The sequence below is a fragment of the Accipiter gentilis genome, chromosome 16, assembly GCF_929443795.1.
Source record: "Accipiter gentilis chromosome 16, bAccGen1.1, whole genome shotgun sequence".
In the NCBI taxonomy this organism is placed as follows: Eukaryota; Metazoa; Chordata; class Aves; order Accipitriformes; family Accipitridae; genus Astur; species Astur gentilis.
In genome coordinates, this window is record NC_064895.1 from 6,786,109 (window position 1) to 6,810,946 (window position 24,838).

The 24,838-nt window shown below is 35.1% G+C and overlaps 1 protein-coding gene across 1 annotated transcript in view; it reads left to right on the top strand.

Annotated features, from left to right (window-relative positions):
• CSMD1 (CUB and Sushi multiple domains 1) overlaps positions 1–24,838 on the top strand; it is a 1,244,565-nt gene that overhangs the window by 1,184,046 nt on the left and 35,681 nt on the right. The window contains exons 55-57 of the mRNA XM_049818613.1: positions 14,727–14,915; positions 18,026–18,199; positions 22,217–22,399. Of these exons, the coding sequence (XP_049674570.1) occupies positions 14,727–14,915; positions 18,026–18,199; positions 22,217–22,399 (546 nt within the window). The remainder of the gene's footprint in view (positions 1–14,726; positions 14,916–18,025; positions 18,200–22,216; positions 22,400–24,838) is intronic.

Below are 24,838 nucleotides of genomic sequence, written 5' to 3' on the forward strand. Positions count from 1 at the left end.
TTTTATTCTCATTAAAACAATACAGAGATGGCAATTCCCTCAGTCACTACCCTCAGAATTTATTCAAGTGAGTTAACTAGCATAGCAATATAATTATTGGAACAGAGAAACAGAAATTAGCAAACTGTTCCAATTTAGGCTCATGTACTTTTTTTCCCCCTTTTATACTGTTTTGTTTCTCTAGACTTTAGTGAACAAACTCCTCTATCTCATCTGTGAGGCATTTAAGTAAGGTTTTATTTGTTGCAAATACACACTTGTTCACATATCCTTTAGATGCAGTCCAGATCTGCTCTATTTGACTGTCAGAGGCAGAGATTGCATGGTTTTCCTGAAGTTCAACCCTATTTATGAGCTGGGTTACTCAGCTATTTACATTGAAATGAAGTACATTTATTAAAAGGAAAACAAGTGAAAGTGAAAGAGAAAAAAAACCACAGGAAAGTTATGAAAAATAATGCAAAGACTGAGATTTAAAAAATAAGAACATAAGAATTAGGAGCCTTACAGTTACTCCAACATTATTTCAGTTGTGTCTCCTGTCTACTTTCATTTTCCTTTTTTAATTCATCACATGAATTTGAGTTTGATCCAGGCCAATTTATGGTCTGAAATCTTGTTTAAGGAGGTTGGTTTTCTGAAAGTAGTGAGTATTATAGATGCAACTCTGCCAAGATCCATTCACTTACGAATGGCAAACTCCTGTTGCAATGGAGTGGCCCACAGTTCTCTCAGTTGAGTGTCTACAGTTTTGTCTATTCTCATGCAGGTGGTGGAAACACAGACTTTTGCCTTTCACTCAGTGCTTCTTCACTTCATTCTTCTCTTCACTTAGTATGTCTTTCTCTACATCAATAGTTATTTTTCAGTGACTGTCTTGTACCTCTTCCATCATGAAGTGAGAGGATTCACCTAATCTTGTCACCTACTGCTTGTCTGTTGCCTCACTGTAGGTCTGTATTACAAAACATAGAGTTTAGGAACTGTAATCAATGAAGATTTAAATATTACTGCAATCAGTGTGACAAGTATTTATATAATCACAGCTTGCAATAGTGGTCAGTATAAGGAATGGATAAGTAATTGTTTTTCTACACTGGAATGTTTGTTGGTGTATGATGTGGGAGAATGTAACCTCAAGTTAAAAGAGAAGGAGCTCATTTCAAAAACAAAAAAAATTATTTAAAATACAATTAAAACTGTAAGTATTACTCAAATGTCACCACTTCTACTCTTGTCTGAGAAATTACAAAAATGAAGAGGTACAAGAAGTAGAGTGCCAAAGCTGAGTCTCAGAGCCTTGGTTGAATGTAAGAAAGTCACAATTACTGAGAGAACAGAGGCTTGGTCAGAATAATACAGAAGTGTTGGGACGTGATCAACCTTGAACTCCAGGCTGACATTTAAAGTGTTTGAAAAAGAGATATGTTATAAAGTTTGCAGTTTCTCTAGATTCACGGTGATAAACCTTGAAATCCATGTTGACATTTAAACTGTTTGAGAAAAGAGATAGGTCATAAAGTTTGCAGTTTCTCTAAGAAACCCTACTTTTGGGTTCTGTAGAGGAATATACTATCTAAAGTAATAGTAACTGTTGTAAATGTATTTGTGCACCAGAAGATACTTAGTTGTAGTGCAAAGGGAATAGGCGATATCCACTTCAGTTTAAGCATATCAGTGTTAGAGTAGTTCTATACCATTGACCTACTACATGCATTTCTGTTCTAGAAATTTCGGAGATTTTATTTCAATTAGATGAAATTTTAAAATTTATTAATTGTCTTGATAACTGGTATTGTTTCTCATTTTAGGTTAGTGTGGTGTGTTAACCTTGCAGTCACTATGTAGCGATTTCTCTCTGCCATTCCTTCCTTCTCACTTTTTTCTTCTTCTCTGACGTGGGTTCTCCACAGGCTACCGTTCCTTCAGGAACATCTCTCTGCTCTGGTGTGGGTCCTCCATTGCCTGCAGAGAATATCTGCTCCCCCATGCACCGCCTTCTCCTCTAACCTCGGTGTTCCCTCTGTTGTTTCTCACTAATTCTTTTGTGCCCCCCTCCTGTCTCTGTGGTGTTTTCTGCCTTTCCTAAACATGTTTTCACAGAAACACAACCTTCTCTCATGGACTCAACTGTGACTTGAGGTGAGACTGAGAGCTGGGGTTGTTCATCCTAGAAAAGAGAAGGCTCAGGGGAATCTTATCAATGCTTACCTAAGGGAGGGTGTAAAAAAAGATGGCCAGACTTCTCAGTGGTGCCCACTGAAAGGACAAGAGGCAAAGGGCACAAACTGAAACATAAGAAAAAGCTTTTTAACTCTGAGGGTGGTAAAATACCTAAATAGATATCCCAGAGAGGTTGTGGAGTCTCCATTCTTATAGGTATTCAAAACCTGACTGGACAAACTGCTTTAGCTGTCCCTTGCAAGTTCAACTGTGATTCTGTGATTCTGTATAATTTATGATTAGACTTTGACAGATGCATTTAGAGAATCTTGCTGAGGTGGTATGTAGTATCTCCAGACCTATTTTTCTGCTGATCCCACTGTTTTAGGCTACTGCATAACACAGTTAACAAAAATAAGCAGACTTCAAGCTTTTCAGATTAAAACACAGTCTCACAGACTAAGGTAAAATGGAACCAAATTATGAGACTAACCTAGATCATCTAGGGGAACTAGATGGGTAACTAAGTTAACTTCTTAGCCATCGCTGCATGACTGTCCAGCACTCAAAAAAACCTTAAAGATACATATAAGTAAAGAGGATACAACTGTTTTCACCAAATTAGATGAATACAGAACAAAAGGAAAGGAATTTCAATGAGTAAAAAAAAATATTCCACATATCGACTAAACTCTGTAAGAGATTATCTAAATCCTAAACTCCTGAAACCCTACTGTTTCTAGCGTGCAAGCATCAAAGCTTATGCTTAATGATACTGTTAACAAGCCTAGCTGGAGCAAAAGGAAAATAGAACTTTTCACATATTCCTGTGTAAATATTCTGTCTTAAAAGGAATGAGTAATTGGAATTTTCTAGAAAAGGACATGCCTATATGCTGCTGTTCACAATAAATTTAGGAATTCACTGCGAAACAAAAACTTTTGGTATTCCTTCAAAAGAATGAAAAGAGAAGTGCAGAGCAGTCTGGTTCAAACCTCCATACCAGCCAGGCACATTCCCACAGAACACCTCTCTGCATGCATCTACCCAGTTTAACTCTACCCTTATAGCTGGGCAAAGGAGTCTTCTCTACTCTAAGATGCGTACCTATAACCTCATAGCATAATTACATTTACATCATTTCAGTGAGAGCAGAATTTTATATACCATTTAAGATTTTTACTTCAATAAATACTATATTTTTAGACCATAAGCTGTGAAAATTGCTGTAACATTTTCATGATGATTATGCTCTTTCATTTATAATTTGATATAGTTTGGATTAAAGGATGAATCTGCATGATTCAAAATGACTAGAGATTCTTTTTGCCAAAAAGGTCTAAATAAAATAAATCTTGAATTATATTATTTACATTAAAGAAGAGCAAAAAGTCCTTATTAGTTAGATTTAAGAAATAAAAAAGTGCTTTTCAATAATGAAATTGTGCTGAATTGATAATTTTACATCCATGATTTAAAAAAAAAAATCAAAATTCTACCGACTAAATGTCTTATATCACATTTGCTTTTAATGAATTGATTAGAACTTACCTTAAGTAACTAATAACACTTCTTCTGGCATACGCCATTCCTTCTAAAATTGCCTTTTCTCTAATGGGTGAAAAACATTTGTATTACAGTTCATTGTTAGTGATGAACTATGAATTTGTGTACAAAGAAAGTAAATCTTCCAGCTCCTTAAATATACTTCTGGGAAGGGATTGATGTTTCTGGCAAACCTGCATCATTTAATTCAACAGAGATTTTACGTATGACCTTTCTTTCAAACCTCGGTTGAGTTCACTTGAGTCAATAATGAACTTGGCTTCACTTTACTGACTCTACATGCAGTTACTACAAAATATAGATTACTGCTTTAGGCTATTGCAGAAGATTATTTTATTTTATTTTATTTTATTATTTTCCAATGGAGCTATTATGTATGTGTGGGAAACCTTGATATTTTCAGAAAATAAAGCTGGGCAGTTCGCAGGCACTCTTTTGCAGTGATGCATTGCTTCTGTCTATTGTGTCAGTAGTAGGTTAACTAGTAAGTCACGGGCAGTAAATTTACTGAAGAAATTACATGAGGCTTTTTACCTGACAAAAAAGTAGTGCACACAAAAGATCATACCTGCTGCTCTAAAGCCATATGATAAAAACTTCCATGAAACAAAGTATTTAAATATGTTTATATAACCTAAATGCAATGAAAGCACTGAACTTCTTTGCAATGGTATTTCCTCCCTACTCCAGAATGCTGTTATTCTGATAATTTAATAAAGATTTCATCTGTTCTGGCAAACTGTTTTGGCACATCAAGTAAAACATTTAATCCCTTAAAATGAACATGTTTTTTAATATTGGATTTTGGATCTGTCTTCTGAGGTAACATAATCATTAAAACACCTATGTCATGGAAAATCTCATGTTCCCACTATTTCTTTCACAAGTAAAAAAATATGGCTTGTTGTGATATTGGGATACTTTGTGAGATAAAACCCCAACTTTTTTGAATTATCGAAAAAATGATATCTGTTTTAAAATTCATATTTAATCCTCTCTCTATATATATTTATATTTTTTTTAGATTTGTAATAGTCTCTTCTGGAAAGTTGAGATCACTGAAGTGTGATTTTAAAATCATAATTTGTGAGACGGGATATTTTCATCTCCACATGGACTCTACCTTTGCCTTTATTTATTTGATAACATGTCAAGTAGTCAGTTTACTTGCCTTTAAACTGGAATGAAATGGCATTGGAAAAATTCCCATAGCGAAATCTGTGTTCTCTTTGGCAACCCTGCCTGAGTAGGACTCGGTGCACCCCGAATGTGCGACCCCAGAACTAGCTACGAAAATGTCAAATCCTAAACCAAATACGTTCAGTGTGGATTTTTTTTCTCTAGCAGTTTGGAACTGCTTTCCCTTTTGTCATTGGAAGCACAGAAAGCCAATCTCTGTACTTTCTACTTTTCATAATAACTCTTAAGCACCAAAATGAGAACTGAATCAGATGGTCTCCTCAGGGCTCTGCACTCCCACACCTAACCACATCATCTACAATGCAAGCATTTGCAAGAAGGAGATTTTCTTGCTCTGATTTCTTTGCTTCAGCATTTGATAAACTGTCCTATCACTTGCTGCCAGTTCATAAAACAGTGTCAGATTCATAATCTACATCAGGAAAAGTGTATATCCTTTGCTACTGTTCCCTTCAGAATTCATTACATCTTCTCATAAATAGGATTTAAGAACTTTTCCAGTATTAAAAGCATGTTTCTTAAAACCAGAAATGTTTTACTGGGAAGATCTGTTTAGCAAAGTTGAAGAGGTTTGAGCTAACTCACATTCTCCAGTCTGTATCAGTAAGTCCAGGGTATTTGTTAGTAATAAAGAATTCGGGTCTCTATTTATCCTGGTTTTGTACTGAATTTCTAATTTGAAAGGGGTTTTTTTGGTTTTTTGTTTTTTTTGTTTTTTTTTTTATTTATCTCATTACTGATAGATTCTTGAAAAGCTCAGTTAGACTTTTTGTCTTATCAAGAGTCTGGTACCTACAAGGAATTGCCAATTTTGTCGTGTTTTCTTTAGTTCTGTATATCATTTGAACCAGTGGTAATATGTTCCACTCCTTCACTGACAAGAAAAATAATCTTTCTGATGACAGCTGATAGAAGGGTGGGAAAGATTGAGACTGATGACCAGTTCTTCTCATCCAAAGATAAAGCAACTCTGTATTTAAGCAGTTTTCAATTTATGGTGGTATCAAGGATTCATATAAGCTGAGAAAATTTTGTGGTTTGTTCAGTTTTGGTTTTCCAAAGTCAGAGGCATCTGTTGAGACTTTTGCATGCTTTGAATATACCTCATCTGTTCATGTTGATAGCATGTTGATATCCTTCAGAAGGATAATTAGAGCTTAACTAAGTTTCCTAAATAAAGAGGCAAGGTGCCATGGGACATGCCATGCAGTGTCTGAGCTATTTACCTGAAACTGGCAGAGATGATGCAGGACTTCCTAAAATTATTCCTGCACCTCTCTGGGGTGGGCAAAGACATATCAAAAGGTAATAGAAACATCTTTGGGGACAGCTGAATAGAGTTCCTCTCCCATGTGAAAAACAATGTTCTGATTAAGAAAAATCTGAAGAGAAAGACTTCAAGACATGACCCTAGAGTTTGTACTATTATACCAAAAGTTATTGTGTTGATACTACTTGTACACAGATGCCCAGAAACGAATTTACATATAGACAACACATACAGAGAACAATGACAGGTAAGTATTTTCTGATCTATCTTTTCCTGTAACACCTGGGTTCGTGCTGGGGATGGAATAGGAAGAAGACATTTCATACATACCCAAGAGACAAATACATGCTTTTTAAACTAGTTAATCTGGTGTTCCAGAAAAAAGTGTTGTTTTATAAAGTTGCACCAACTCAGTTCAAAGCTTAAAAAAATAACTGCAAGTTCATGGAATTTCTTTTTAACATACTTCTTGCTCCATTTTTATTTTAGGATAGAGTTAGCTATCAACACTGTTTTCAGCACAAATCCAAAACACAGCCCCATACTAGCTACTATGAAGAAAATTAACTCTATCCCAGCCAAAACCATCACACTAGTTAGTTATCAGAGCCCTCCAGCAGAAATTTTCAAATAGAAAACATAAGAAAGACTGTATTTTTTCTAACAGTGAAAGAATATTTGGCATACTTATATCAATGGGAAATACTTTGGAATGCAGTTAAAAGCAATGTGTGTCTTAGCTTTTCATCTTGCAAGCAAACAAATGTGAACTATATACTTCATTGAATCTATTAACCTTAGTTAAGGTCTTGTTTATAGCAAGATATTATTTAGCAAATTATTAGTGTTACTTTGCACTATTACCAACAGCATTTATACTGCATTAATTACAGTGAAAATTTCCTTGGGCTCGGTTTACCAGAGACATGAGGTCAGGACCTTAGATTTTGGATAGATATTAATAATATATTCAAACCCACAAACCACTCTGCTTCCTATATAAATATTTTAGTTTTATGGTTTGCATGACCAGAATTTCTATGATGAAATCACTCTCCAACTCGCCCCCACTGAAAAAATAGCAATTAAAAAATGACACTCCTATGTATTTGAGACTTTTGCACAGCAAAGCTGTAAGCTGAGCAGTGTTTTCTCTTTTTTTTTTTTTTTTTCCCCCTTTAATTCACTAAGAAGTTATCATTGTTGTGTATTGTTGACTTTGCACTGAACTTTACTAATATTCCATGGACTAGCAATTTTATAATCATACTTTGACAAGCAATGCCTTCTTTTTTTATAGACGGCAGTTTGTAGAATTTGTCATAAAGTCAGAGTGAATTCTCTACCCTTATTCACTCTGAGTGCCAGTCCCTATACATGTTCTAGGTACCAACATTAATGCAATACTTTTCAAATAAAAAAGTTTTAAAATACTGTTGATCAGATACAAAAGTTTTAAAAAGAGGCTTAACATTGTTTCTGTCAAGGGGGGAAAAAAATAGAAAGAGCGAGCGAGAACAAGAAATGAAATACTGTGAATGATGTACTTTTTGATGATCATTCAACTTTTTAACAGAAAACTGCCTAAAGGACTCTGACATGGTCTTTTCACTTCTTTGTCCGCAAGGGTTTGAATCTACTCAGTGTGAGGTTCCAAAGTCATCAGGGCAGACTTGAAGCATTCTCCTGCTTTTCTGAACAGACTAAATTGAGAGTGCCAGAATTCATTTCCCACGTAACCCTTGACAGCTGTCATTGAGAGAAAGCAATCTCCGTCTACTCTCACCATGATTTGCAACTGAGTCCCCAGGGTGAAAGGCAATCAGGGACACTACTGCCTTAGTTCTGTATGCTGGCCAGCTCAAATTCTTTTCTAAAGTACTCCTTACTGCAGCCCTTTGTAGCAACAGCACGCTTGTGTATATATATATTTAAAAATCTATAGCTGATGTTAAATGGCACTTCAGGCATACTCTTTAGCTTGAGGGATGGTATTGTCATGCATAATCATTTGATAAGACTTCATGTATGATGCAAGAATTTTCTTGCACAGAGCACATGCTTAAATTATGCATTCAGTGACTATTCTGTATTGTATTCATCACTGAGCTGGCTAAACAGATACTACTGGTACAAGAATGAGAACACTGTATCACACAGACAAATTGATGCTTTGGGACTGTAATATATTCTTTGAACATTCCATATTTCTGGTCTGCATGGAAAAGTAAGTTTTTCTATTCTCACTATTGTGTTTCAAAGATAATTCAGTTAGAATTGCTTTTGGGTCGCTTTAGGGCAGCATATCTTCATGAAACAAATTTCTTTTTTCTTAATTTCTAATACTGGCTTTCCAGAAGCTAACTTGGCAGACTTACCCATTAAACCAAAGTTTTTATTTTAGGCAGTTATATTTTATTTTGTTTTATTTTAATAATCTCAACCGTACTAAAAAAGGGACAGCTGTTGTGAATGCTTGTTAAAAATTAAACCTAGGGAAAGACTTGAGTAATCCATAGGATGGGAAGAATTTTTGAAAATAATTGTATTCATGAATGTGCAAAACCTTCAATAACTGTGAGAATTTTGAAATATACTTCAGATTTTTCTTCTACTTGAGTAGATTATTCTGATATTAAAATAGAAATAATTTGGCCACATAGTTTCAATGTTCTGTTTCAACTAAGCTGATGTATATTTGGGTAAATAACAATGATTTTCACTAAATTGCAGTGGGAAAAAAAAAAATTTGCTCTTTATTTTGAACAAATTCTAAAATGCCATTTCATTGTTTATTTTACTGCTTTTTACTTTTACAGTATTTTTATCTGTGCAGTATTTCACTGTTTAGGTAAAACTGTTTGTCACTGCTCTAGAAATAAAATAAGCATCCAATATTGTGGTTAAAGAAATAGTACTTTCCAATATTCTGGAGTTCTCACAACTCCCAAATGAGATTTCCACACAGTGGATAGTCCATGAAGCCATGGCAGGTTGTCTGTATTTTTGCTCTGGAAGGCTTTTTTTTTTTTTAAAGCTTTATGCCTGCAGATGCCTATCATCCTCCCCATTCCAACAAAAGAGAGTACCATGGCATCTGCTGCATTTCTGTCCCTCATTCAGAAATTCGGGTAAGGCATTAGTTTTCTCCCCAGAGCAGCCCTATCTTGGAGGCACTGTGTGAACATAGCAAGCAGTGTTCTTCATGGTAAAGCAGTTGCAGAGCATTCATTCTGTCTTCACGGAGACTCTCAAGAAAACATGTCAATGACTTTATGAAATGGCAGTGGTAGACAAGCTCTCACTTAGGATGTGATAAAGTCTAAGCCCTTAATCAGTCTGAAGATTGTCAGAGTGACTTTTAAAGACTGACCTATGTTCTGGAGGTGGGTATTCTTTATTGCTCCTGTTCATGGTTTGTTGAAGAGCAGAAGTTAAGATTTTTTTATGGTCAGAAAAAGGTGTAAGAAGGCATATGAGCCTCTAACGTAGTCCTTATTGACTTCAATTACAGTGAACATATTTGATTCCAGAAACTGCTGGGAAACTTTTCCAGAAAACTATTCAGTTTGTCCTGTTACTGTTTAATATTAAAAAAAATACAGAAAGGTTCTGTGTTTCAGAGTTAATTTATAAACCAGGTTTATATTTTGTTATCAATGGAAAGCTGTCAGAAACATGAAACTAGGGAAAAGTTCAGATCTATAGACAATCTTTTGATCCAAAGGTATTGAACAAGCATAATAATGCTACCGTGCCCTCTTGCCAGGCTGAAAGTAAGGTGTGCAGTTAAGCTCCTTTGTATCCTAGGAGCAGTGAAAGGCAAAAGAAGTATAATATCACTCTTGCAAATCCAGGTATTGGAAGCTGATAACCCTCATTCAATGGGAATTAGGTTGCATGTGTATCCATGTCAGTAAATTCAAAGTCAGACAGACTTGAAACAGTAATGTAGATCACCAAAACAATACCTATACACTGCTCAATGCACACATAAAATATTTTTAAAAATTGAAAGAACTGATAATATTTAATGGCTTATGATCATTGAAAGTTAAGAAATTGTACAATATAACATATGCATTCTTGTTATACTTAGTGCTTTTAAACCTTAGAAGCACAACAGAGTAACTTCCGATCTCTTCCTAATAACATAAATTCAGACCTCTGCTTCAAAACTTTAACTTCAGCCATTGTCATTATTTTATTTTCACTAGTTTTAAGGAACATGAATAAAACTTTTCTTTTTTTTTTTTTTCTTTTAAGGCAGCTAAACCCTGTAAGTAGCTTTGTCAATTATTCAAAACTGAAATAGCAAAAAAATTTGCTTGATGAAAGTTAATGGTTTTAATGGTGTTTTATTTTCTCACCTGAACAAAATGAAACCAGAAAAAAAGTCATTTTTGGGAAAAAGAAAAGTTGGAAATATTCTAATCCAAACAATTCTATTTTCAAACATTTATGATAAAAAGAGTTAAACCAAGGGCAAACCACCAATGCCACCTATGCTTTCCTGTGGCTTTCAATGGAAAAGGTTAAGGATGAAACATTTTGGAAAGTACTGCCAGTCATTCCAAGAATTATATCATTTTTCTTCAAATATATCATTTTCAGTCTTCAAATTTAGACACCTCTATCTGATATTTTCTGTGCTAGTTTCATGTAGGAGCAAACTGACTGAAAATGAATGAAGTGTAGTTGAAAATGAATGTGGAACTTTTTTAAATCTTAATGGCTTCAGAAGCACTATTGTAGCTTTTATTTTCACTGATTCTGACCATTCATGTTATTTTAGCCACGGTACTATAAGTATAACCTGTTTGTATTTACCATCTAGAGCCTAGAAAAGAAGTAAAAGGGCAAGAAATGTCATTCCCAGACAAAAAAAAAAAACAACAAAAAACAACAGCCAAACACAAAAAACTTTAAAATCCCACCAGAAAATAAACTAAAAATATAAATTGCATGGAGGAAGATTCTTGCAAAAGAAGTTTTGACATCACAAGAAACTAAGTTAGGTAGACAAACAATATGAATCTTGTCCTATAGCTTGGAAAAAAAGTCCAATAATACATGTCCGCATGCAAATTTCTCCTAGTTTTGTGGGTTTGTTAATGAAGTCTCACTGAAGAGGTATGTGTACTGTTTAAGCCGCACATGGCCAATTTCTAATGCTATAGTACTGAGGCAAACCAAACATGGATAATATTAAATGCAGGCTACTAAACATGCGTCTGTACTGTGGATATATGTGAGTACAGCAAGGAGTCCTAGTTGCACCAGGATAAAATTTCTAATACAGAAAAATTTTAAATATGATGGATAAATTGTAATTTACCTTTGAACTATTACAGTTTAGGGGTTTTTTAATTCCAGAGGATTTTTACAGTCATAAAACATAATTCCATACTTTTTTATATGTATAGAGATTATTTAAAGAAAGACCTGCTCTTGCTGGTAATCAAGATGGTTACTAAAATAGGTAGATATCAGTAGAATGGAAAAGTGTTATTTTGAGTAGTTACTTTTCAGTATGCAGTTTCATACATTGCAAAATGGTGTACTGATTAGAGCATGGACATAGGTCTCAGAAGACCTGAGTTCAGTTCTGCACCAGTACAAATATTCCATACAACCATGGCCATCAATTTATGATATGGTGGGTCACGATACTGATACTGTGTTATTGTGAAGCTGGGGATCGAAACTGCATTACCATATAATAGCGATTTTAGGTAAAGAGAAAAATTTAAAATACTCATTTCTGCATTTTAGTTAAATGTACCTATATTTTTAAACTAAGCAGTGCCTGGGCATGGGAACCTAATTGCCTCTACTAATTAAGAAGGTTCTCCAACAAGTTTTTCATTTGAACCACGTAGCCCATCCACAGGAATTGTTCAGAGCGTGGTTCAGGGGTTAGCATGGGCAGCAGGACCAGTCCTGATCAGCAGTTCCGAGAAATTCAGCCGGGTCTGGAGGGCAGAAGAGCACAAGAGCAGAGACATGGCCACTGTCTACCAGCCTGCAGCCAGAGAACAAGCGCCGGTACTCTTTACTTCATACTGATACAGATGTAGATTCAAATGTTAAGGAAAGTATATACATCTGTAGAGAGACTGAGTTTAAGGATATGTTTGTACAAGGCAATTTATAACTATGCAGAGGATGCAGGTTAGTTCCAGAAGCAGAAGGTTTACAGCAGCGTCTACCCAGCACTACACCCCATTGAATTGCCTGAGGGCCAGGGTTAATTGCGATTCGATGTGCATTGCTTCTGGGAGCTGTCCTACCTTCTGTACGAATTGCACCGTGAATACAGACATATGAGTTTATTCAGATCTAGCTTAGTATTTCAGTAGGGCTTTATGTAAGTGGGCTGTGTGTTTTGTAGACTTTCACTTGTGTCTCTGTTCTACAGTGATAGCTATACTGCCAGTGAAAGAATTAAATTTAGTTAACAGTGATTTGTAATAATGGTAAAAAGCCATAACAACGAATGCGTAATGCGAAAAGAATAAAGCATTTTTCTTTTGATAGTACCCTTAAATACAGATCCCCAAAAGCAGGAATTTTCAGAGTTCCTCAAAGGAAGTACAGAGACACAGACTTCCATGTCCAAATCTTTCACAGCTTCCAAAGAGCAGTAAGGTTTTAGGACTTTACATTTTTCCCTCTTTTATGGGACAGAAAAAAAGTCAGGAGGTAAAAAGGTATTTGCTTCTGTCAATGAAATCCCAGCGTAAACACATATTTATTTAACCTGCACGTATCTGATCTATGTATCACATTTATAAGGTTATAACAGTAAGTTTAAATAAACGTTGGTAGTATGAAATATAAGCTAAACTGTTATAATGTAAGCTAAATGTAACTTCTCTGGTGAATAGGAGGCACCATAAACCAGAATGGGAATAGTTTCAATTAGGACACTGTAGCTTTATTACTCCTCAGGAAAAAAAAAGTAGGTCTTCTCCATTAACGATGTCTCTTCATCAGTCTAGATAATGCCTTACTAATGCTTTATGTACATCATTGTAATACCTAATGGTTTTTAAATGTATTTTACTTTTCTGTGTAATTTTTTCTTCAGTGATTTTAATAACAATCAGTAGGTGGCAAATAGGTTTGCTTCGTGCCAAAAGTGTTCTCTCTCTCCCTCCACCCCCAAATATTACTTCTAAAATAAATTTTATGAAGGAAAAATTTGGATTCCTATGGGATGTTCTTTAGACCTAGCCATATGCTTGTCTAGAATCCATTGCAAGACTGAAATCATGAACATTTAATACTTTTAAGATTGTGCCTTTAAAAGACAAAGAGAAATAAACCCAATATAAACTGGTTTTCTCCCAAAATTAAATTTCAGGAGGTTAATATTTGTTTAAAATCTTGATACTTTTTAGCTGATTGAATGAAATATTCTTTCAATGAATGAACATTTGCAAAAGCTGACTTATTATAGAGTATTAGCTAATCAGTAAATTTAAATTATATGTATGATAGAACTTAACCTTTTGAAAAAAATATGATTCGGGAGTAAAATTAGTGACTCCGTATGTCTTCCCTCTAAAACAATAATGCTACCTGACATTCTTCTCCACCAGATTATCTTTCATGAAAATTAATTTGAACTAGATGACATACTTGAACGGTAGATTCCTGTCATTGTTTGATGAGCTGTACTTTATAATACTAATAATATTCTAAGTCTTTTTTTATTTACACCATTATGTTTAGAATGAAGACAGCGGAGGCGTGGAAGAGGCATTTATAATTTTTCAGATAGCTTTCACATGAATAGACAGAAAAATTAGGAGTTTGCAATGGAGACCTCAGTGTCTCATCATAATCTTCTACCAACAAACCATCATGTTCACTGCAGAGTACAAAACAAAGGATTGGAGAGGATGGATATATCTTCTACAAAAACTAAACAGTCATTACAAAACTCATATTTTTTTATGTTTTGAACAGCTATCTGGAAAATAACCATGCTTTTTGGTGCTTACCCTTACTCCCACTCCACTATCAAATATTTGATTTTTCACCATCTTCCTTTTTCTGTTCTACAGATTAATAGCAGAAAATGTTCTTGTTAATGTTGGAAGCAATTTTTCTCATCATAGGAAATCAAAAAAGAAAATTTTAAAGTGTTATTTAAACCATGTAGTGGTTTGATTTTAATGTGGTTTCTTTCACATAAAAATTTACATAGAAGACCAAACTAAGCCTACCAAGAGAATGACAAAAAATTCCTCCAATTTCTCTTTTATCTTCAAACGACTTGTATGTCCAAGACTATTACAAGAACTGGAGTAAAATCATAGTATTACTTTCAAAGCTAAAAGTTCTAGAGCCTTACTTAGGAGTCAACATAGCTGATATTTAAGTCAAATAAAAACCACAAAGGATGTCAAATGGACCACAGTCATGAGCTGCTAGTGAAGTAACAAAAAAATCACTGTTACACTTTATTTATGACATTGCTATTATGCATCAGTGACGAACACTGTTTGTCTTACAGTGGTGAACTGTTCTGATCCTGGCTTTGTGGAAAATGCAATTCGGCACGGACAGCAGAATTATCCTGAAAGTTTCAAGTACGGAACAAGTGTGGCATACCATTGCAAGAAGGGCTTTTATCTGTTGGGCTCATCTGCTTTGACCTGTAAAGCTACTGGCTTATGGGATAGGTCACTACCAAAGTGTTTGTGTAAGTATTCATTCAGTTGGATTAACATTAAAGAGTTGTGCATGAATTTTAGTCATGATAGACGAAAAAACCTGTAGCCACCTACTGAGGAACAAAACAGGACTTTAGGATCAACATCTTGCAAACTGTGCAGCTCAGTAACACTAAGACAAGATGTCATGCAACTTGTCATTATTAAAAATGGGTTTAGAGGGAACTGTGGAGCTATTATTCAAAATGCCAGAAAGTTAAGAATAATTTCCCCTTTTGGTGTATTGTTAAGATATCAGAAAACAACTAGGGAAATCTAAAATTATTATTTATATGTTATCATTTAGATTGATAGTCTAAGACCATTAATGCCTATCTCAGAATTTTTTTTCAGATGTATTGAAAAGTGTATGTGAGAATCAATCTATGAAATGTTGTGTAGGATAATTTTGCTCAAGAGGGTCTTTTCATGACATCGCTTCATAATTTCTCCATCACTTTACCTCAGAGAGGGAGGAAATCTTCTGGTGTTTCCTGTAATCAATTCAGTGAGCTTCAGATCTCTAGAAAATAAGTTTGACTGACTTTCATTTTCCACTGAGAGATTTTCCTTCTCTGATCACTATTAATTTTCTGACATTAGATTTCTGAATTACAATGCAATTTTAGGAAATAATAAATGAAATGAAAGTATACTTTAATTTGCAAACACATCAGATGTTTTTAAAGTTTTTTGCTTTACAGCATTATGATTGTTTACTTAAATGATTTTTTGTATGAATTTATACTTATATACCAGTCAGATCAATAAATGTAACTAGGTTAGTGAATTTGTTTCTTTTTTATGCTTGCTTTCTTCCTACTACTATGTATCTAATATCCACATGACCCAAGCAGTTTTGTTTTGCTTTTCACAACAATCTATGCTTTCAGTATCTGTCAGTAAGAGCTATAATCTGAAAAGGGGTTTATTCATATTTCAAGAATAAAAAAAGTTAAGCAAAATACAACATTTAAATACAAAAGAGCTGCATAAAATTGTTCATTTGGCAAGAATATTTTACTGATGGAAGCATGTACCTCACTTTTTGTATCTTTGAAAAACCATTATGAAAGTCTGTGGCCCAGTTCTGTTGATGATCCCTTCCTACTTCCAGGATTGGGGTTTCAGTGTGAAAGGACCCTCATTATGCAAGGGGCAGAAGAGGATGGGGAGTCTAGATCACCTAGAATAGCTACCCATCTTTACACATCAAAGGTTTTGGAAATTTGATAGCATTTGCATGGCTTTCTGTTTTTAGGCAGAGCTCGAGGAAAGTCACAGGTGTCCGTCCCCTCAGAACAGGAATCCCTGACCTTTCACTGGGGACTATTGGTTGAGGCCATGAGCCTGGGAGGTGCCTACATTCCTCAAACACCTGCCAGATTAGCTGCTGCTAATTTGCTGCTGATGGACTGAAACACCATCTGAATCCGAAATATCACCAGGACAAATTTAACATTCTTTCCCCTAAGAAAACCTCAGTGAAATGAATAGGGCTCTTTCTGTGCGAAGGATCTGTTTATCTATTCACAGATGAAATCACCCAGAGTCTTTTCAAGTACTATAAGAGAAATGTAATTTTCAAAGGTTATTGGTGATAATCTCCTTTTCTCAAGCGTGAGATTGCTTTTGGTGGTAGGGCAAAGTGCTTGGAGAGGCAGGTGAGATAAAATTTTGAACCCCAAGTGGACACAATGTTTACCATGAACAATTCTAGTTCAAGAGTAAAAAAATAGAAACACGCTGCTCTTTTATATGCAAAGCAATACCTATGAGTGTCATTGCTTAAAAATGGATGCTTTTCTTCTTCATAAACTGGGAAAATTTCCTGGTACTTGCTACAAATCATTATGCAGCTGCATTAAGGTGACCTACATATGATTTTCTTCCAAAAATTCTGATCACCCAGCTCCTTTCAGAATTGTGGCAGGACTAGCATTTACATGGTACCGAAGCAAGCTCATTAAGGTAACAGATCTGGCTGAAGACTAAACACTGATTTTCTTCTGTGGGAGTACTGTTCAACCATATCAGTGTCCTGATTTGGGTTACCATTTGCTACATGGATGCTTAAGCCAGCCTAAGGAAAGGAGGAGAAACACACAGCAGTGAAACAGTGGTGGTCAGGATGATGCCTTTTGGCACAAATCCATTGTGCACTCAGTTTAACATTATCATGGGACTCAGTATAACAGAAATAATTTTGATGTCTGTCAGGAGTAATAGTCATCAGAATAACAGGGGGTTTTCTCTAAAAAATGTATTTGACCCGTAGATCATTCATTCAAGTAACTCATAAAGCTACTTAAGTTCAATTGCTCTGCTGAAGTGTTGTCTAAGTTGTGTGGCTGTTTACTAAAGTTACATAAAATTTATTTTCTTTGGGTTTTCTTTCTCTACTGGATTACCTAAGCTTTACACAAAAAGCATTCAGAATTTGATTCCTTAAGGTGACTTATGTTTCATCATATAACAGATCTGAACTACTTGTTTGTGAGTTATTATGTACCAAAACTGTTTATCTGAATTTTTTCTCAAACAAAATGTACACATTTACTTAAACATAATATGATTCATAATTTACAAAACTTATCAGTAATCCATTTTCCTCTTTCTCACTCTAGTGCAACACATTGCTATAATACTGGAGATTAAGTATTTTTATTTCTCTATACTGCCCAAACTGCCTGTAGTTATTTTATAGATATGATAAAGCTACTTACCATTATCATATCTGTAATACATAAGCACATTGCAACATTAACCTTATTTGGTTTCTTCTTTCCCAACCTTAACAGAAATAATGTGTATTGTTTGTAAGAAAGGACAGTGAACAGAAACGAATGAGGAAAGAGAGCTCTGTGTATTTTCAGGGAAAGCCTAAACTGGATGGGTTAGTTTTACAAGTAGTTTTATGCTTAATCTTACAAATGACCAGTAAATCATCTATAGCAGCAGCAAAACTGACCATATGAAGGAGCTGAAATCCAGACAGCTATTTATGTTGTGTGGAACCAGCCTCATATTTAAAGGTTGTAATAGTTTTTTTTCTGTGCTATGGAAACATCTTCTAATATTGTGCTCTTTCTTCTGTTAGCCATTTCTTGTGGACATCCTGGGGTACCTGCCAATGCAGTTCTTTCAGGAGACAAATTTACATATGGCTCCATAATTCACTATTCTTGCACAGCGGGTCGAAGACTGATAGGAAATTCTACTAGGGAGTGCCAAGAAGATAGCCACTGGAGTGGGACTCTCCCTCACTGTTCAGGTATTTGTACCAACCATCATCTGAATGTCACATTGTAATTACATGAATAAGGCTATTCTCAAGCAATTTTTAACAGCAGTCAGTTATTTGTTTTGTTTCTTTTCCAAGTATATTTTAATTTCACCAATAGCCACTCAGCTGAATTTTAGCCATTTATTGAAATATTCTCATACATTGTCTCACTCTCTTTGTCATTACTTCATAACTTTAATCCTTAGCTAGATGCTATAGTTGTATACTGCAGTATATAGATGCCACCAAACACCATTTAAAACCTGGTAGAGTTCTGCTAAAAAAAGATGCATGTATTAAATATTATTTTTATGAACACCATTTTGTGTAAACAAAGGTTGTCACATAGGAAAATGTTGATTAAAAAACACTACAGCAAAGGTAATAGATGGTAAACTTCATACAGAATCCTCCTCTTTTCACTTACAGAAATATTCTTTATTAGTGCTACAGTGTGCAAATACCATAAACCTCTGCAATGTTCTTGGTGCTGGAGCAGTTTATTCTCCACTAGACTAACTATGCAAATTTAGAAGAAGCCATAAAACTTTACACACTTTGTTGAAGTCAAGAGCTCAGACAAGTATTGGCTACTAAGGACATTCATAGTGTATTAATAAGTTTTGTAAGGGAAACAAGCCTACACAATTAGGTATATAAGAAAACAAATACCTGCAGGTTTGAGAAGAAAATTTCCTAATGAGAAAATCGTTACATATTTACACATTATAGAATCTTCTTATAACTTATTCTAAGCTCTTGGACGTGCCCACTGTTGGGCTGATCTGATTCAATGTGATTCAATTCAGATTTGACCTAATTTAAATATGTGTAAGTTATTTAAAGTCTGTACGTTGAAAAAGCTCTAAATAGGTGCTCATTGAAAATGGTCCTTTCATACGCTGATTCTGCAATGGTGCTGAGCAGAATTTGAAACACTGAGGAAAGGAAGTGAATTTTAAATCACTGATGTTTCTTTTTTGTTCTCTGCTGCTCAAGGAGGAGAGAGTTTACTTAAAGTCTTCTCACACTGCTAGATCTCACTGCCATCATAGTCTCTATGCCTAGATCTGAAAGGAATCTCTGTGGGACAATCATATGGATAGTTTCCACACAGAATTGGCCTTTTCTTGCTTATCTTAAGCCCATATTTATGGCACTTTCACCTTTTTATCCAGTATAAAATGCCAGATCTGAGATTGCACCAAGACTTCAAAATTTTTAAGGGCAGAGCCTTCTAGTACTGTTTCCCAATATTTCTCAACACAAGAGAAGTTCTCATGCTGGTGGAAAGGAATTTTCATCACTAATAATTGAGACTCTTCAGTCACTAATATGATAGTATTTTTATAGACTTCTAGATTTTTAAAACATTTAAGACCACTGTAGTCATCTCCTGTGATGAGGAAAATATGTCTAGTGTAATTAAAACATTGTTACTGATGCCAAATTTACTTTTCTAAGTTTGAACATGATGTGACACCATCTTGAGAGCAAAGTGATTCCCTAGGAAAATGAGAAATATGTCTCTGTTAACTCAATTAAAAAAAACAAACAAAAACTCCCAAACAAACAGCCAAAAAAGCCCTAAAAAAAGTGTCTCATTCCTCTAAGGCATTTAGAATTATAAAAATAACTACACTTTCCATGTTAGGTATTCAGGAGATTACTCCATTAAAAAAACAATATGAATAATTTCTATTCATAATGTCAGAGAAAGAATGATTGTGCCCAGGACAACTGAGACAGCTCATTGGTTTTATACATAAGGGATATGAAAAACAGTCCCAATATAACACTTGAAACCTGTAGTCTACTTCTGCATGGGGTTTATTTTTTTATTATATATTAATATATGAATGCATGCATGATGGTATAAATATGATCTCAGGTTTTGTTGTCACCTGGGACCTGTTGCAGTGATGGACACTTTTATCTTATGAATTAAGCAATAGTTAAGATTTTTTTGTTTAAGATGACTCGCACTCATTTTTCAGCAATGGATATGTAGTCTTCTACATTGCTAAATAAAAAAGGGTCTAGACCTTCATAATACTATAACTGCCTTTGTCTATACCCTTTGGCCATAAACTTGCATAGCTCCAGTTTAAACTTTCTCCAAGACAAAACTAGGTGGGCCCAAGAAAAAGAATCTGGTCATTCATCCAGAATAATCCCCTCAGCAAAGTCCCAAAGCCAAGTGAGACATCAGGATTTTAGAATCATAGATCCTTCTGCCCTGAACAGTTCCTGCAGTCTTTGCATTCACAAGCCAGAGTATGTGCCTCATATCTGTTTCATGCTGTAAACATGCCAGTGGTAGCCTGAATCACAGCCCTCATGTTATGTCACACATTTTAAGCAGACAAAAATGTCTGTGAATTAGTAATATCTTGGAGTAAGGGGAAGCAGATGGCATCCAGAGGCTACACCTGATGGCCAGGGCATAGGTCATGGATGCTAGTACTTGATCACTGAGAGCATTATACTCTTAGAATCGTCCCCAGAATGGTTTTCACCCATCCTAGTTAGCACTCCATCATTCGATGCACAAATACTCTACAAGTTAGTGTGTGCTGGAGATCGTTCTCAACAGCCACTTTGGATACAGCCACCCTGTTTTGGGGAGTGAATTTAGCAGTATAGATGTGGACAGAATATACCAGCTGGCTTCAAGACACTCACACTATTTACAAGCATGTATTTAGACAAGGAAATCTAGGTCCAAATGCTATACGACAGGGTGACAAGGGCAATCTATTCTAGAATAAGCTAATACTAAGCAAAGTGGACACAACCGAAGCCCAGAAGTCAGCCTTGAATTCTGGAACTGTGTCTTGGTTTCCTTTTATGAGGAAGCATGATTGTAATCAAAGTGTCTGTCACAAACTTGCTATTCTGAAAACGGTATGCCACACACATAATCATATTTTCTGACTTTAGAAAATTTTTGTTTCTGAAATAAAAGTTTGAGTCTTCTCAATGTTTTGCTATTGTTTTTTCTTAGTTCAAGATTTTGTCCTTCATCTGAGCAGCGTGCCTAAGATGAAAAACCTATGTAAGAAGATACAGACTTCAACTTACGGAATTATTTACACATATTTGGGAAAAAAAAAAAAAAAAAAAAAAAAAGAAAAAGAAAAAATGTCCAAAACATAGTTTTAATAGAAATTCAGTCTAGATGTGTAAGTTAAAAATGGAGAACAAAGGATAATGTAATGTTGCTATGAACTACAATTTAGACACAGAGGGATTTAGGAGAGATAAAATTTTATGTCAAAATTTATAATAAATTGTTGATAGTGAGATCATACTTCCTTGACTATCTTGGGTAGCATTTCCTGTAGCAGCTGCTTTATCTGATAAGGCACTTGAGTGGTTCATCAGACCTATGAGGACATGTCTGAGAGGTCTGTTTTGCAGCACCTTCTTTCTCTTCTAAATTGTAACCAATACTTGCATAGGAATTTAAAGGATAAAGAAAATTATGAGGTGTCCTTTCCATTCTTAGCAGGCACAGAGGGCCAGGTACCATTTAGTCTTCTCTGTGGATACATGTATTTCAAATACATTTGTTAAGAAACTTGAATATGGTTTTCTTCCCTCTTGCTGTTTTCTAATTTTTGTTATTAGAAGTCATTACTAGCAGAGAAGTTGCACAATAAAATACAAGGTGTAGAAAATGTTATTTATGTCAAAAAGACAATGATTTTGTTGAACTGACAAAAAATAACAGGTGCTTCCTGTGTCCACAATTATCTTTTATCTTTTGTTTCTATCACATTCTATGTTTAGGTCTGTATAGGTCTAAGATAAGAAGTAGGCTAAAAAGACATGTTATTTTCATCTTTGGGTTTGGTTTCATGCCCTTGCACTGGAAGAAAATTAATTAAGTATAACAGAAACAATGCAGTTAGCAGTACGATTTACAAGAGAGTATCTTCACTACCACTACATTTGTGCATAACATCTCTGCCAATAATTCTGCTGTGTTGTATTTTACAGGAAATAATCCTGGCTATTGCGATGATCCAGGAGTACCAGCTCATGGGTCTAGACTAGGGGATGAGTTCAAAATAAAAAGTCTGCTACGTTTCTCATGTGAAATGGGTTATCAGCTGAGAGGATCTGCAGAACGAACATGCCTGCTTAATGGTTCCTGGTCAGGTGTACAGCCTGTGTGTGAAGGTAGGTATTAATACCATCAGCATTTACAACACCATTGAATGACATCTACTAATGACATTTTATTCTTTAATTAAAAAGAAATTCTATGCCAGAAATATGCTTTCATATTGCTCTGGAGAAATTTGATGTACAAGAGTTTGCAAGCAGTTCATGTTTTGCTTGAAAACCTAAATCCCAACTGATAAAGTTTTGGAGTATATATTTATAAGATAGTGAGAAAATAATTTTAGTTAAACAAATATGGAGCCTGAAAATAGAGAATAGATACCAGAGTATAATGTAAAATTAAACAAATGCTTCTGATTGAAGATATGAAACTGGAGTGATAAATAAATGTCATCCATCTTCTAACAATACAATATTTTCATCTTCTCTTTCTATGTAATGTCTGTGAATCAAGAACCGAACAGATGATAAAATAATGTATTCTTAACTAAGTATAAATTAATGTATATTTCTCCACATAAGTTAGACTAATTTTTTATAAGGTATACTATTTTTATGCTAGCTCTTTCAGAAGAAATGCAACAGAGAATATTTATGGAAATCACATTTTAGAATAAGATAAATATAATAAAGAAATTTACACTTTTTATGCAGTGTCAGAATTGGAAAGCAGTAATGGAAGACTTTAGATTCAGTTTTAAAATTACTTCTTGTTTTCCAAGAATGTTTGAAATGTTACTTTATCTAATTTATTTGAGTTGGTGGATTCTGTAGTATCTGTTGTCTGCTATACTAAATGGTAAAATGGAAGATAGGACAAAATATTTGTAACAAATTTGTTATATTTTTTCACCAAGGGATTTTATCACAGTATCCTCATCTAACAATTGTTCTTTTGCAATATTCTTCAGCACAGTCTAATCTTGTCAGTGTAGATATGACCATAACTGTATGAAAATGGATTGGGACAGGATCAGTATTTTCAACAGAAAATTGAAGTTTTGCAATGTCCTTTCTTCTTCCCTTTCATGAAGACATTAAGTATAGTAGGACAGCAGCACTCAGTGGCAATTAGCAGTGTTTGTAGTGCCACTGTTTGTTTCATCTTTTTGCTTTAACCTTCTGTTTTCAGGGAAAAAGAAAACAACCAACCAACCAAACAAACAAACAAAACCCCCCAAAACAAAAACCAAACAAACAAAAAAAACCCACCCCCAAACCACAACACAAACAAACAAAGAAAAAAGCCCCTTTCTTTCAATTTTTCTCTTCTCCTTCAATTGTTTCCTGTTTAGTATAAGTAAGGATGAGATTAGGAGGAGAATACATTTTCACCCCTACAAGTTCAAGTTCCAACCCACTGAATTTTTCTCTTCAGTATTTGAAACTTTTATCTATAAAAAGTGAATAAGACTTCATTAAAACAAAGGCATTTAGGTATTATTCCAAACATCAGTAATACTCAGAGTAATTTTTAATCGGAAAATTGTGTTTATTTTAATGAATCCTATAATCTATAACTATTAGATTATAACTATTATGTTGGGGGTCATCAAGCTGGGGGTCCTGGTGGACAACAAGTTAAATACAATCAGCAAAGTGCCCTTGCTGCAAAGAAGGGTAATGGTATCCCAGCCTGCCTTGGGTGGGAAGTAATCCTTCCCCTCTGCTCAGCACTGGCGAGGCAGCATCTGAAGTGCTGGGTCCAGTTCTGGGCTCCCCAGTACTGGAGAGACATGAATGTACTGGATAGAGTCCAGCAAAGGGCCATGAAGATGATGAAGGGATGAAAGCATCTCTCCTCTGAGGAAAGGCTGAAAGAGTTGGGACTGTCCAGGCTAGGGAAGAGAAGGCTCAGGAGGGACCTTATCAACATACATAAATATCTGAAGGCAGGTTACACAGAAGATGGAGCCCGGCTCTTTTCAGTGGTGCCAAGTGACAGGACTAGAGGCAGTGGGCACAAACTGAAACACAGGAGGTGCTGTCTGAACATCAGGAAACACTTTTTCACTGTGAGGGTGACTGAGCACTGGCACAGGTTGCCCAGACTGGTGGTGAAGTCTCCATCCTTGGAGACAGTCAAAAGCCATCTGGATATGGTCCTGGGCAACTGGCTCACAGTGGCCCTGCTTGACCAGATGACCACCAGAGCTCCCTTCCAACCTCAAGCATTCTGTGATTCTTTGATTCTGTGATTCACATAAATAGGAAGATGCAATAAATTGAATTAAGCAAATATGAGAAAATGTAATAAGTAAAATAAGTATTATAAGTATTGTAAGGTTTATTTTATAGTCAACTACTGTCAAATTATCATTTTGTCAAATGTTAAGAATCTGCAGACTTCTTGTCTTCGCATAAATTCTATAAATACATTTAGCCTTAATGAATGCATCCAAGCTTTCCTGATGCAGCTCAGTGTTGTATGTTGACCAGGATCTGCACATGGGCTTTAATTTGGTTTATTACTATTATCATAGCATCATACAA